The following is a 13,671-nucleotide window of genomic DNA, read 5'->3' as shown; positions in this document are numbered from 1 at the left end:
AAAAAATATGTTTGGAAATAAAATTGTCAATTTGTGTTAAACGTAGACACAGAAATCTCTTAAAATGAAACAACTTAACCACCAGAGCTAAAGGTCAAGGTTATGCTGCTGTGATAAGCATGGTGTAAGAAGAAAAGCTAACAAAAGGATTTGAGTATTGCAATGCAGAACTGAGACACAAATTCACATTCACAGAGAAGCTTGCCTTTCTCCCCCCCTCCTCTTTTTATGGCATTGAATACCAGCATGTGGTCCTCCATTAGAGCTCCAGAGCCAAACAAAATGTTACTTTGCATTCCTTTAAAGCTGCTGCTATTACCAATTGTCATTTTACTGTGTGCCTTCAATTCTTTACTAAAGAAAAATCTCCATCCGCGAGACATGAGTCTTGATAAAGAAATAAAGACGTTAAACAAAGCCACACAGTGGAAATATTATTTCAGCAATTCCAAATTCTGGATGCTACGCATCTGATTCAGAGGAAGGCTCTGTGACTAGAGCTGATCTTGCAAATGGTTCTTCAGCTATTTACCTGAAGGTGAATCCGACTGCTCATCGGACACCTTTAATGGTGTCAAAACAACACGAGGAACAGTCTTGTTTACCATCATTGAGACTCCATTTCTTCTTTTCTGCTGTTGTCTCAAAGCCTACAAAAACGATAACAAAACATAAAACTGTAGCAAAAAATAAGCTTGTAAGTGAATTACACATGACATTTCTCTACCATTAAACTGAAGCCCTTAAAATAAGCATAATTTACACAACTACTGACTTGCCAGACTTCACACTTGTCCTCTTTATGTCATTTTCTTTTAAAATACAAAATCAGGCTTTTGTTCCTTTTTTTTAATAGAGAAAGAAGATGCACCTTAGATCATTTTTCCAATCCAGTTTTGACAACAAAGAAGCACGTAACTGTTTGCTCTACCTTAACAGCACAATGTGATAACCCATGAAATGTGAAACTAAGACTTCCAAAAAAAAAAAAAAAAAAAAAAAAAAACCAAAACCAGTAAACCCAAAATGTTTGAAAACCAGAACAAAAATATATATGTCTGCACATCTCTCGCAGGTGCATCCTCTCCAGTATACTGCTCAGTCAATCAAGTTAACACAGAGTGTCATCAGTATGTACAGCATGTAAGGACTACAGTATTGATGCACTCACTCAGCCGTGAGTAGTGCTGCACAAAATCACTGAACATGGCAGGAATCATTTATTTTCGTGAAGGGAATCAGTCCTAATCTTGGAAACCTTGCAGCATTTGGCTTCTGTCTGTTTGACTTTGGGCATTAACCTTCAGAACACGAACATGATGGTGTTCTGGCAAATCTGGGGAAAAATGATACACGAATAAATCTCTACAAATGGTATTGCTTTGTGTTTCAAAAATGTATTGAATACAGGGCTGATAATGTAATATAAAATATCTACAGATTAGAAATAGCAAATATCCATCAGACTATTTTATATGGAAAATGATATCTCATTCAAAAGGTCTTAAAACATACAAATACCTGTCATTTAATATATCTGCAAGCATTAAAATTCTGGAATTAATCAGAATGGGCTGGGCTTAATACAGCTCTTTCCTAGCCTCCTGTCTATTTTTCTCCATTCTTACTGTGCACTCTATTTTTGCAATTGTGATTTGTGTTATGAACTTGGGGGATTTATTACAGTAATACCATATCAACAAAGAATATATTTGATATGAATTATCCCTATAGGTTTATGAGCATGAATGACTCATGCCCTATAAGGTTTAAGTCTGTAACTTTAATGGATTGTAATACCTTTCCAAATTGTTCACATATCTAAATAATAGGAAAAAAACCTCTGAGAAGAAAGAAATCGATATTGGTCTATTCCTCTAAATAACACTCTACACAATGTAAAATACACCAGGCTACATAGAAGCTATTTCATGGATTAACCCATTTTATTCTACTTCTTAAAAGACACATAAGCACTGTGCAATAAAAAGCAAATTAGAACACTTGAAATCAAACAAAGAGAGGAAGCTGGTCAGATCTGCACTGAACCAAAGAAGGAGCAGAAAGCCATAAAGAACAGCCTATACTTCAAACATTTTTGAGACAGAAAATTCATACTGGTATCAAGCAAGCACAGTCAGACTTGTGGACAGAAAATTCTGAAGTGTTAACATTTCTCAGAAATTCCTCAAAATTCCAAAAATTACCATACAAACCTAAGTGTCAAATCAGGTGATCCTTAATTAACAGTAATACTACGGAGCCAGTGGAAAAGAGTTCACTAAAAATTAACTGAAATGACTGGCAATGTCTGCACTACCAATACAACAATGTAACCATAACCAAAACTTCCTATCATGGTACCCCACAGTCCAATTTGCCTCATGTCATCCTCCACCCAAGGGAAATGGTTAGAGCCCAAACAATACTCCATGTTCTTCTCCTGCCTCCTTCTGACTTTCCAAGACAACTTCTACATCTACCAAGGTTCCATAGCCTTGCCGCCAGCATCCATACAGAAATACCGTTTTAATGATTTATACAGCCACAGTGGCAAAGGCAGATTCTCTGTCAAGCCTTGCAGTTGATTCTCAATGCTTAGACTGAATTCCCATGAAGGAGAAAAAGGAACCAGCAGCGTGCCCACTACCAGTGATGGGCACGCAGAGTTCGTACACCTCAGGTGATGCACGTGCTGCTGGAGTGAGGGCAGTGGTCCCCAATATTTGTCAGGAGCACCACTTACCTTCTTTTCTCTTACTGGCAGGCCCCCTGTGGTCCTTAAGCACATATTTATGCAACTGATCTGGCATTTGCAAGAAGCACAGGCCAACTCATGCCCATGGAGCACTAATGCAAGACCACCCCTGGACTGTTAGATGAGGAAATACAGCTGGGAGCAGACAAAAAAACTACTTCGATGCATAGCACACTTCTAGAGCTACAGGATAAGCACCTTTGTATGTGAGGGTCAAGCACAAACCTTAAAGACAACACTTCCCTTTGGCAAACATCTGTTTTTCAGGGTTTCCTTTTCCCTAACATACATTGATTCACTGCCAGTCCCTTCCCCAGCTCCTCTAGTTTCACAGTGCAAGGAAATGATTACCAGAAAGGGCCCAAGTTAGGTCTGAATATCAAGCTGACAGTAAAGCTACACACACTTGAAGGACAAGCTGTAGAACAATGTCCAATCCCAATACACCCCCAAAACCCAACTCCCCACAATGTGGGCATTAAATATAAGTAAAACTTTTAACACGAAGTTAATGAATTACCAATGAATTAACCTGTGTACAAAGAATAGACACATAATCTTCCCCATGCCTGTCTTTTTATTTGTCAAATGAAAGATATGAGACAGAGGAAGAGGGTACAAAGATACCAAGTAAATAATCTAACATATGATTTGCAGGGTAAAGAGATGGCTGAGATGCTGCACAGACATTCTTGTTGCAATATGCCCAGCTAATCACAACAATTTTGTGCTAAATACTCCTCTGAATTTGAAGCTGCAGGATCTGAAATTTTGGACAGACAAGTCTTTGCAAGACAACACTAGGAGCAACCCAGCAGTGGGAGAAACTGCTGACTGTTACAAGGGAAGCCAAACACCAGAAGGAGTTAAATATAAACGAAGGACAATCTCTCTCGTCTCTGCTGAGGACAAATATGTAACTTCTCTACACCTAGCCTGAGGGATATTCATTTTAGAATACAAGACTACTGTAGGATAAGACAAGAATCTTGTAACCCAAGATTAATTCTACTTAGCTGGGAAGTCAATGAGATTACTTCAAGTGAAACATGCACCAAATGCCTGCTATACTGAGCTTTTAGTGCGCCAAGCTAATTTAGTGCTTTCCTAGTCACCACGACCAAATAAATCAAATTTATAACTAGCACTGAAGAAAATGAGAAATGCTGTAACTTATTCCATGGAAAAGTGGTTCCAGATCTCACTGTAAATATGGAAACAGTAACTAACACGTACTACATTGTAATCTTTTACCGACACAGCCTTTTGCATCTCATCCATATTTAGAGATATATAAACTCCTAGCTGGACTTCCTGCAGAACTGCAAGAAACAGATGATGATTTTACCAAGTGGTAAGGTGTCATTTTCACTATAGAAAATAAGAGAAAAACACATGTAGTGCATATGATAGCTTACATAAAGAGTATTTTTCTTTAATGAGATTCTCTGCTTACATTTCAAATGCATTCAATCACTTCATGCTAAATGCTTCAGTAAAAAAGCTGCACAATTTATATACCTACAACTGATTCCTGTTGAAGTATTCTGTAAGACATTACTACCACCTTATTTGTAGAACAAATAAATAAAAAAAAAGGAAATTAAAGTCCATGTAATATACAAGTTAAAACATTACAAGCTCTCTTAAAATTGCCACCAAAATATAATACTTACATCCAGCCTTTCACAAGCAGATTTGCAAAGGACATCTGTGAATCTCTCGCACATAATGAGTATGGAGAATTCCCAGTATTCCCATTCATAAAAATGAACCTGTGACCATCTGTTGAATAACACTGCCATGGTCATTATACAGTGCTTGGCATAATTATTTGGTTTAATGAAGTTATTTTTATTGCCAAAATCTTTAAGTAAACTACCAATCCATTTTCATCCAACGAATCAAAAAAAAAAAAAAAAAAAAAAAAAAAAAAAAAAAAAAAAAAAAAAAGAGAATTAAGAAAACATAAACTCTGAAGATAGTGAAGATAGATGGCAAAAGAAAAATACCATGACATTAACAGTGAACTTCGAATTCCAAGTGGTTTTTTTTAATAAAGAGGTGACAGGAGCAAGGTTCCTTTTTTTTTTTTTCCAGGGAGTTACTATCCCTACTGGAGTACAGCAGTATTTTGGAGGTTTCATTAATGCCATTATATGCTCTTAAGAATAGCAATTTCATGTTTAGTTGATCTTAACACAGGAAAGACTTCTTCACGCATGTGACATAACGGTTGACTGTCTTCAGTAAAAACTGATAAAGTCATCTTTCAAGCAGGAATGAAAGAAAATAATATAAAGTAAAAGGTAACCAGAGATGGGAGTGAAATATCTCCCCAAAAGAGCACCAGAAGCTAAATGTCAGTCTCTGTGCTCTGATTTTTACTGCTGCTCAGCAATTTTTATTATTTTTCTTTCCCACATCTTTTCAGCTCAGAATGAAAAAATGGAGCACAAAGATAAACCATTAATGCAGAAAACCACTTTCATTTGAGCTTAAATGCGTGACATGCTGAGAATGTTAAAAATTAAGTTATTATCAACAAAGACATGTAACACTTGGTTGCATTAAGCAACATCGTCCCAGATTTCTACTTGTTCCATAAATGTCAAGTCCACATTCTGAAACTCATGTAATGAAACATAACCTTTGAAATTTCACACATTATGGATCAGAAATATAAAGCTATGGAATTCTTCCATTCTGCCATGTGAAAACACAAGCTATGATACACTGAGCAAAGTCTCTTGCACAAAATAAATAACAACTCTACATCATGGTTATGGATCCCAAATTGATAAAGATGAAACATGTTTATGGTTTATCACTGATTCACTTAACACCACCATAAAATTCAGTCTTTGTCTTCTCTCTCACCCTCATTTTGTTAGTAAAATTAGGAGCCTTTAATTCCCACACGTCAGTAAAATTAAAATCTCTCATTGGCAACCTGTTTCATGCATAGACAGAGCAGTTAAACTAAAGCAGTAAGCACAACAAATCGTGAAGAGTAAAGCCATTATTATTTCCTGGATGCCACTAATTCTTATATTAAACATAAACAAAACACTCAGTTATAAGCATGCAACCATAAGATAAAACACGATAAAGATGTCCTATGGAAACAACTACAAAGCACAAAGTGCCATTTCCGAAGCAAATTAATTTACTTCCAACTAGAGTAGTACGCTAAACATGTCAGTATGGTGCCAAGTGTACATAATTGGTCATCTGGAGATGAAGAGTAGTGTCAGAATCTGCAGGATGGAAGTTTAGAAACCCGGGGTTTATTTTCAAACAAATGCTAATACCTTGTCAAATAAGATCTATTCTTGTCCCATGCCATCCTCCTACCTCATGATAGTTACCCCTGTATTTGGAATAAAAATAGTATCTTGCTGTCTATTTGTTCCTTAGGTCTCAATAGGGCTCAGGGTCTTTCTGCAGGACTACAGCACACATTAACACTGAACATTTACCTGTGTACCAGCCAACACTGAAGTGCTTCGACCTTTGCGGGGCAGAGACAAGGAGATTTGTCTGTTCACATGTTTGTCTGTACACCTGCAAGCCAGCACTAACTTTCTATGGGATTACAATACTGCAGTCACGGCTACAGTTGCTGCAAATCATGTCAGACTGCAAAGTAAATGTTTTTGGTGCTTTCCCAAGCCAGAAAAAAGGACAAAAAAATACATGTGATGCATTCTATGTCTGTTTTGACTTGCATGTGAATGGGAATGATGATGACATATGCATCAACTCAGTGAAAGCTTTTTTACAAAGAAAAGGATTGGGGGTCTTTTAATGGTTTGTGTAGTATTACATTAACAACATCCATCAGCTGTAAAGTGTTTTATGGGGAAATCTGTTCTTTGGAACAACAAAGCACATATAAGTAAGGAAAGAGATTGTAGGAAGCAGTTTAAAAATAAATTAAAATAAAGATAGCAGTGTCAATACAAAATCTAAAAACAGTAATCAAAATCAAACTTTCCATAAGGTCAAATTTTCAAACACACTCTGCACAAGGGCCAAAGCATACAGCAGGGACTTCATGGCTAGACTCCCCAGATAAAAAAATCTTCGCATATTACCACTCAGAGAATTTACATTGCACCAATGTAAGCAGTGTAATGTCTTTCTGCCTGACATCCTGTTTCAGCCTGGGTACTCCTGCTTGCCCACACATCCTGAGCACACAGCCTTCTGGGGACCTCCCCAACAGCTCCTGGAACGCCATTTGTAGATAACTACTTGTCAACACTTTGTAGGAGGCCTCCTAGAGCTCTGAAGAGTTGTGAGCTGTTCCAAATCCTGCCTTTCCCCAAAAAAGCCAACACTTTCTAGGATGCACTTCAAGATTAAGGCATGATTCAGTGTCACCTGGGTATAATTTCATGTTACAAACTATTCAAATCAAAAGCTGTTCTTTTCACATGGCCTAAAAGAAGATACTCAGATATTCACTGCCACTATAAGGAAAAACCACGTAACTCCACTGGAAAAGCTTAAATGGGACTCCAGCCTCTAGTGATTATATTTTCATTAATACAATAGCAATGACCAATCCATCTGAAATAGTTCCCCAGGCTACTTAAAGAAACACATTATCAGCCAAATGCAGAGCTTAGAACTAGGCTGCTATCTTCAGCTTGATTACCTGAGACTTTGAAAAAGCAACTGCATCTACAGAACAGAAGAAAGAGAACACTTTCAACCTATATTTGGGAAGAAAATTCCACTATGTTGCAGTGGTAGGTTTAAACAAAGGTAATGCTCATGCCAGGACATATTTTAAGTGAGGGATACTCTCCTATATTGAGGTAGAGGGGCAACTACCCTTCAACACTTAAAATTGCTTGAAAATTCTTTAGTTATTTCTCAGACTATGAAATTCTGTAAAACACATTTATTAAAACAGAAAATGTGCAGCATTGCTGTAAAAAGCATGCTGTGCAAACAACCCCAGAGGAGAAACAAGCAGAATGCTCCAGCAACTGGGAGATAGTTATTAAAAAGCAGTACAAAAAGAAAGCAAGAATTGTGTGGATTCCTGTCCCTTTCTTTCCATCACAGGTAAGGGCTGAGGACCATGGGGATGACCCAGAAGAGAGTCTCACAAACATGTTCTTGTGTCTTACCAAAGCACTGTGTTGAGCAGCTGGTACAGGCTGCCCATGCATAGGGACCTTTAGAGGGACATACCGTGCAGCCAGCCTTCGGGCAATGCATGTACTCCCTGAACAGCTTCTGCTGGAACTCTTGCTCTCCCAGCTTCTTTTCCCCATTATGCAGTCTCCCTGCCATAGTTTCTCTGTCCTCTTCCCTAGACTTGTCTTGGCAATCAGATAATCAGTTTAGTTTATCATCTTCGAACTTCCATTTTCCAGAGTGCATTTTGTAAACTCCAGTGTCCCTTCCCATGTCTCTCTAGAAGTCAAAAAGCAACATGTTTTCCTTCTTTTCCATTTGTTGTCAGGAAAATTTGTCAAGAATCATCACTTATGTTGCCAGACATCTGATCAAATGCTTCAGCTAGGGAGCCAGAAGTCTCCAAGTGTGGCATTGGTGCATTTGTTGCATCTGAAATGAAACATAAGAAGGTGGTTAACAGAGACACTAAGCAACTGCAGCAAACTCTCAATAATGAGGAATTCAGTACAAAAAATACCCCTCAGTTCACAGTGGATTTTCAGAACCTTTCAGGAAGACACCCTGCACTTCAATTCTAAGTGATTAGGATAAAATCACAATGATCTCCTCTGTCACCTTTGCTTCTTTGGGGTGAGGAACGGAAAGCAGGGTAGGCAAATGTATCAGGCTTATATTAGAGCATGTGAGGGAGCAGTTGCTCAAATGCGTCAAAAGAGAGACACCACAGACAGACTCATACTGGATTACTTCCTATGGACAGCAAAATGCTTCAAGATAACCTGCATCTGGCTGTAGTCAAGGAAAGAAGTCCTAACAGAATGAGTGTGGAGGGAGCAAGACTGGTGAGTTTGCTCATCTCTCAAAGAAAGGTAAGCAGTGTGAACTGAAGATAAGAAAGCAAATTCACACCAGCATCATAGGAGATCAAGATTCTACCTTTAGTGCCAACCTAGGCACTTGGACTTCTGTGTCCAAAATAAAAAACGGAAACAAAGAGATCTTGATAAACTAGTTCTATTAATTTGGGTACATCAGGGCTAAATTACAGTGTTAACCATCCTGAAATTTAGTCTCTTGTAGGTTGGTTTCCAACAAGAATTACAGTTGTGGTAGAAATGTCAGCCTGAAATGTTATTTAGAGCTATGCAAGTCTAATGTCCTATCATTCAGAAGCAACACATGAGCTAAACCATAAGTTCCCCATAGCTCCATTACAGCTTGGGTCGTGACAACATACACTGGGGGGAAAAAAAAAAAAAAAGGAGGGGGGGTTTGAGTTGCCATTTCTATTATAACAAGAAATCCTACAAATGGGTGCCTTCCTTCTCATTAAAAAACTGCATCTACCCACTTTATGAATTAAATAGTGGCACATACATGAACCCAGCCACCAAGCATGCAGACAAAGCCCAAAGTTAAGGAAAACAAAACAAACCATGGCAGTGACATACCTTGTGTTGATTCCCTTATTTCCTGAGCTTCTCTCCTCCCAAACCCACTTGGCTGCTGTCTCTGGAGTTTCTGTCTCTACAAAGAGATCTGGATGCCCAGCACAGTCTCAGACATGTCCTGGTTCTGTATTCAGATCCTGAGTCTGAATGGAGTATCCTTCTCTTCTCCCAACAGAAAATTTATGGGTACCCTTCTTGGTGCTGATTCCAAAGTGCCAAAAGGGAGGCAGGATTTTCTTCCACATCTGGGAGGTCTACTATCATCCCAGACACCATTATAGCGCATCTTCAAGTTCTTTCTCCTCTCTTGGTACTGACCCAGGGAACACCTGGTACACTGATGGGCAAGGGTGCTCTTACATTTGGCTATCAGAGTCCAACAGACACTAACATCACCTCAATGTCCTGGATATTCACACATTCTCAGTGTTACCTATGTGAGGCCAGCTTGCAGGTATGATCATTTCTTCTGAGAAATGTTCCAAGAACATCTTGATAGATACAGATAAATCTGTATACAGCGAAGACTTCCACAAAAAAGTATCACCTCAAGTCAATGGAACAGAAACTGGACCAGAAAGAAGCATGTAGATACTATGCCATGACTTGATGTCCATACTGGAGTTAGCCTTGTCCAGAGCAAGAATAATGCACACAGTAGTGTGACCATGTACCAATGCTAGCAGATGCAGGTGTAGTTCAGTACTTTCCCAGGAAGAGGTCCTTACATGGGTCTGCATGCCAAAACTCTCAAGTGTGAAAATGAGGTAAATCAGTATGGAACTGATCGGTACTGATAGGAAATCAGCGTGTGACAGCGTGCCATAAGCCTTCTTTTCAAAGGTACAAGATCAGCAACAGCTGGGCACACATGCCCAAGCACTTCCAACAGCACAAGGGAAACAGGAATCTGTAAAATCTGCCATCAGAAAGCCAAGCATAGAAGGCAGCTCTTCACCACAGGCTCTTTTGTCTATAAACCCTCATAAACAGGAACTGGTTTGTGGGAGATTACACTCAGAGTAAAGTGTAAGCATTTTACAAGAGCAAAACTGAAACTCTGTCAGAAACCAAAGGGAAGAACGAAACACACTCAGTGGTAAAACACTCAAAATCTCTTTCCCAACAAGGACAGCATAGAAGGTGGTGAAGCCAGAAAGTTTCCAGAACAAAATGGCAGCCCAGCCTTTGAAAGGTGAGGACATAAGGGCTGATCTGTGACACAGAACTTATGAAAATCCACTGCAACTGCAAATCTCTTTAGTCCCTGCAAAGCACCCTAAATCCACTGCTACCTGAGAGAAATCAAAGCCAAGAGCCAGGGCTCAAAACCTGCCCATTCCTCCACGCATCTTGCAGAGCTCAAGAAATGCAACATTGTGACTAATTTAATTCATAAGAACATCCTGAAAGGCGGGCTGTTACAAGCCAAACATGAGATTGCTCTTTGCAATCTAAACCCAGGAATATATCTCCAGAATTCATTAAAAAGCAAATCATATGTAAATCCAGCACATAATAATTTAAAGAGAATTACATATGAGTGGTTAATAAGTAGATAAACAGTAGAGAAAATGTTCTATTTCCAGCACAGATCTTCAGGCAGAACTGTACATTATCAACTTCCTTCTGACTTTATTTTTAGAGGTTACAAAACAAATACATACAAGATCAAAGTAATGTGAAGAACCCACTGGTTTTAAATAAATTGAGTAGGAAACTGAAAACTATCTTGTAGGTTTTCATTCTTTGAAGACTGTTTCACAGCAGACAAAAAGCAATAGCTAAGGAAGACCCCATTACAATATATTATGTACAGTATATATACATTTCTATATTATAAGCACTTGCTGAGAGTATGATGATGGCTTATCCTCTGTAAGCATGGACTCAGTAAGTTTGTTATCAGTTTTAAAAGTGTTGCATAGTGTGTCTAAAAGTTTTTTCTGGATTCAAAGGGCTGACAGGTTCTTTGTATGAATTCTAGGTACTATGCACCCATAAAAGCAATTGAGAGATTGGAAAGCAGAATAATAGATTTCAACAGCAACTTTATAAATAAAATCATTGTTAAGGTTTAGTCATCTCTGCTACAATACCAAATCAAATCTGCAATGTGTATATATGGCAGTAGCCAACACTTGAAACTTTAAGAAAAAACAAAGCAAAAATCTATTCCATCATACAATTGCCCATTTGTCTCACATTGTGCATAGAGAAAACATTTTGCTGATAGCTGTAATGCCACTCATACTCTGAAGTACATGATCTAATTACCATCAACCTAATTAAAACTAATTTTTTTTTATCGATTACTTAACTTTTTGATGTTGTTTTAACCCTACTGCCTTAGGGAATGCTTTCAAAGATTCTCGACAATGTTATGACTTTTTATTTTAATTAAGCTATTCTGATTAATTTGCCCTTTAAAAATCATTCTCAATGCTATATATCTGCTAAGTGACAAATGGTAGAGTTTAAACAATTACGGAAGTTCAAACATTTGTGGCTTTGCTCTTTTTTTTCCCCTTCTTCCCCCTTTGGCTTTCCCTCCACCTACACTCTCCACTCCCAGGGAAGTTCACAGATCACAAAAGATCTGTATAAAAGTTTCCAAGAAGTGTAAATTCCTCACAACTATCCTAATGATTAGTGAGCTGTTTTGTGCCCACTGTTCTATTTTCCTGAACAAATACATGAAAGACCTCAATCTAATAATCCTTTTCAGTCCTCAAAGCCTCTAAATACAATTCGGTCCTCAAAGCCTCTAAATAACATTACCTTATGTGAATGATAAAAATCTATTAATTTTACTGGATTTAAACTCAGCCTGCAGGAAAAACAAAAGTGTTTAGAGGAGATGTGGACAGTCTTTGCTTAACTTAAGCTTAAACAAAGACCTCAGCAATAAACTACCCCATGAAATACAAGATCTCCATTAACCATAACTAGGAGAGCAGTTGTGAGAAAAATCACATCATCTCATTATCCTAACACTTTAGAAAAGTCACAACTCAAAATGAAGAAGAGGTAATGACAGGGTTTTTGTTTGAATTCTAGTTTTTTAGTTTTTCTCCTTCATTTTTCTGGCTGTAAGCTGAATTAATTTGGCAATGCTGGAAAATAATTTTCACATCATGCTTTCAGCTAATAGGTGACTGAATAATCAGCTGCTCTTGCAAGCTTTAATAGTTATGATGGAACCTAAATCATCCAAATCATAAGAGTTTTTTGTAAAAATAACCCTACTCCACTTTAATACCCTATAGTAGCAAATACAGTATGAAAAGAAATTATTTAACAGATCATAAACAAAAATTAAGTAAGTATACATAGAGTCTTTTCTACCTGCTGCAGTTCTTTCAAAATGCTTTTTTTAAAATTTATTTTTTACCCCACATAAAATTGTCAACACAAATGCTTGCATAGGAAAAGCAGAGGTGTGATAATATAAAGAATTCTTCTTACTTGAAATGACTTGACTTTAAGTGCTTACTGCACTTAAAACCCCTTTAAACTCCCAACACAACAAATAGGACTGCACCCTTGCTAAAAACATAGGGAAACCCCCCAACAAAACGCCACTAAACACAGCACTAAAAATCTTTAGAAGACTCTTTAAATTCTGCTGACATCCCATTCACACAGGAATGAAAGAGATGCTGAAGGGAAGCCAACTGATGATCAGTCAATACAAGCTTACCTGTTTAAGTGCTTTCTTTGTGTGCTGCTGGAAGGAAGATACTAGCTTGCTTTGCACCGGAGCATTAGTAAGGCTTGAATCACGATTGGAAGACAATTCCTCAGATGTCTGCTTTGGGCAAACTTTATAAAAAGAAATAAAAAATCAGAATACTGTTATGGGGGTTATCTTCCCTATTTCTTGGAGAGTCATAAGGATGGAAAAATAAACCAATGCAAGCAAATGCCTCAAAACCAAAAAGATTGCTGTAGAAAATTCAGCTGATCTTGAGGTCCATATCAGCTGAAAATCCATCCATATTCTAAGTAAATGCACTGCTTCACGAATATTTGTACCTTATCATACTCTCTCTATGCAGTTCAGGAGGCCTTGCATATTTTGCCTTTCAAGTCCTGAAAGGTAACTAAAATAGTTAACAACAGACTTCACATAAAAGCTAGATAAAATCTATCTTCCTTATCAACACATTTTAAGGGATTATAAGGTATTTAAATGAGCTTTTATACAAGAAACACGGATGACCTCTGGATCTAGAAAAAATCATACATATGTAACTTCGTACATGTATGTAATGTCTTCTCAGGAGTGAGACTCACCTA

At 37.8% G+C, this 13,671-nt stretch overlaps 1 protein-coding gene across 1 annotated transcript in view; it reads right to left on the bottom strand.

The window, feature by feature from the left end:
• ASXL3 (ASXL transcriptional regulator 3) overlaps positions 1-13,671 on the bottom strand; it is a 121,294-nt gene that overhangs the window by 40,674 nt on the left and 66,949 nt on the right. The window contains exons 6-7 of the mRNA XM_066330518.1: positions 13,073-13,194; positions 533-650 (exon numbers count right to left, since the gene is read on the bottom strand). Coding sequence (XP_066186615.1) covers positions 533-650; positions 13,073-13,194 — 240 coding nt within the window. The remainder of the gene's footprint in view (positions 1-532; positions 651-13,072; positions 13,195-13,671) is intronic.

The sequence above is a fragment of the Sylvia atricapilla genome, chromosome 1, assembly GCF_009819655.1.
Source record: "Sylvia atricapilla isolate bSylAtr1 chromosome 1, bSylAtr1.pri, whole genome shotgun sequence".
Taxonomy (NCBI): Eukaryota; Metazoa; Chordata; class Aves; order Passeriformes; family Sylviidae; genus Sylvia; species Sylvia atricapilla.
The sequence above is the reverse complement of the archived record's forward strand: the minus strand, read 5'-3'. Positions and strand labels throughout refer to the sequence as shown.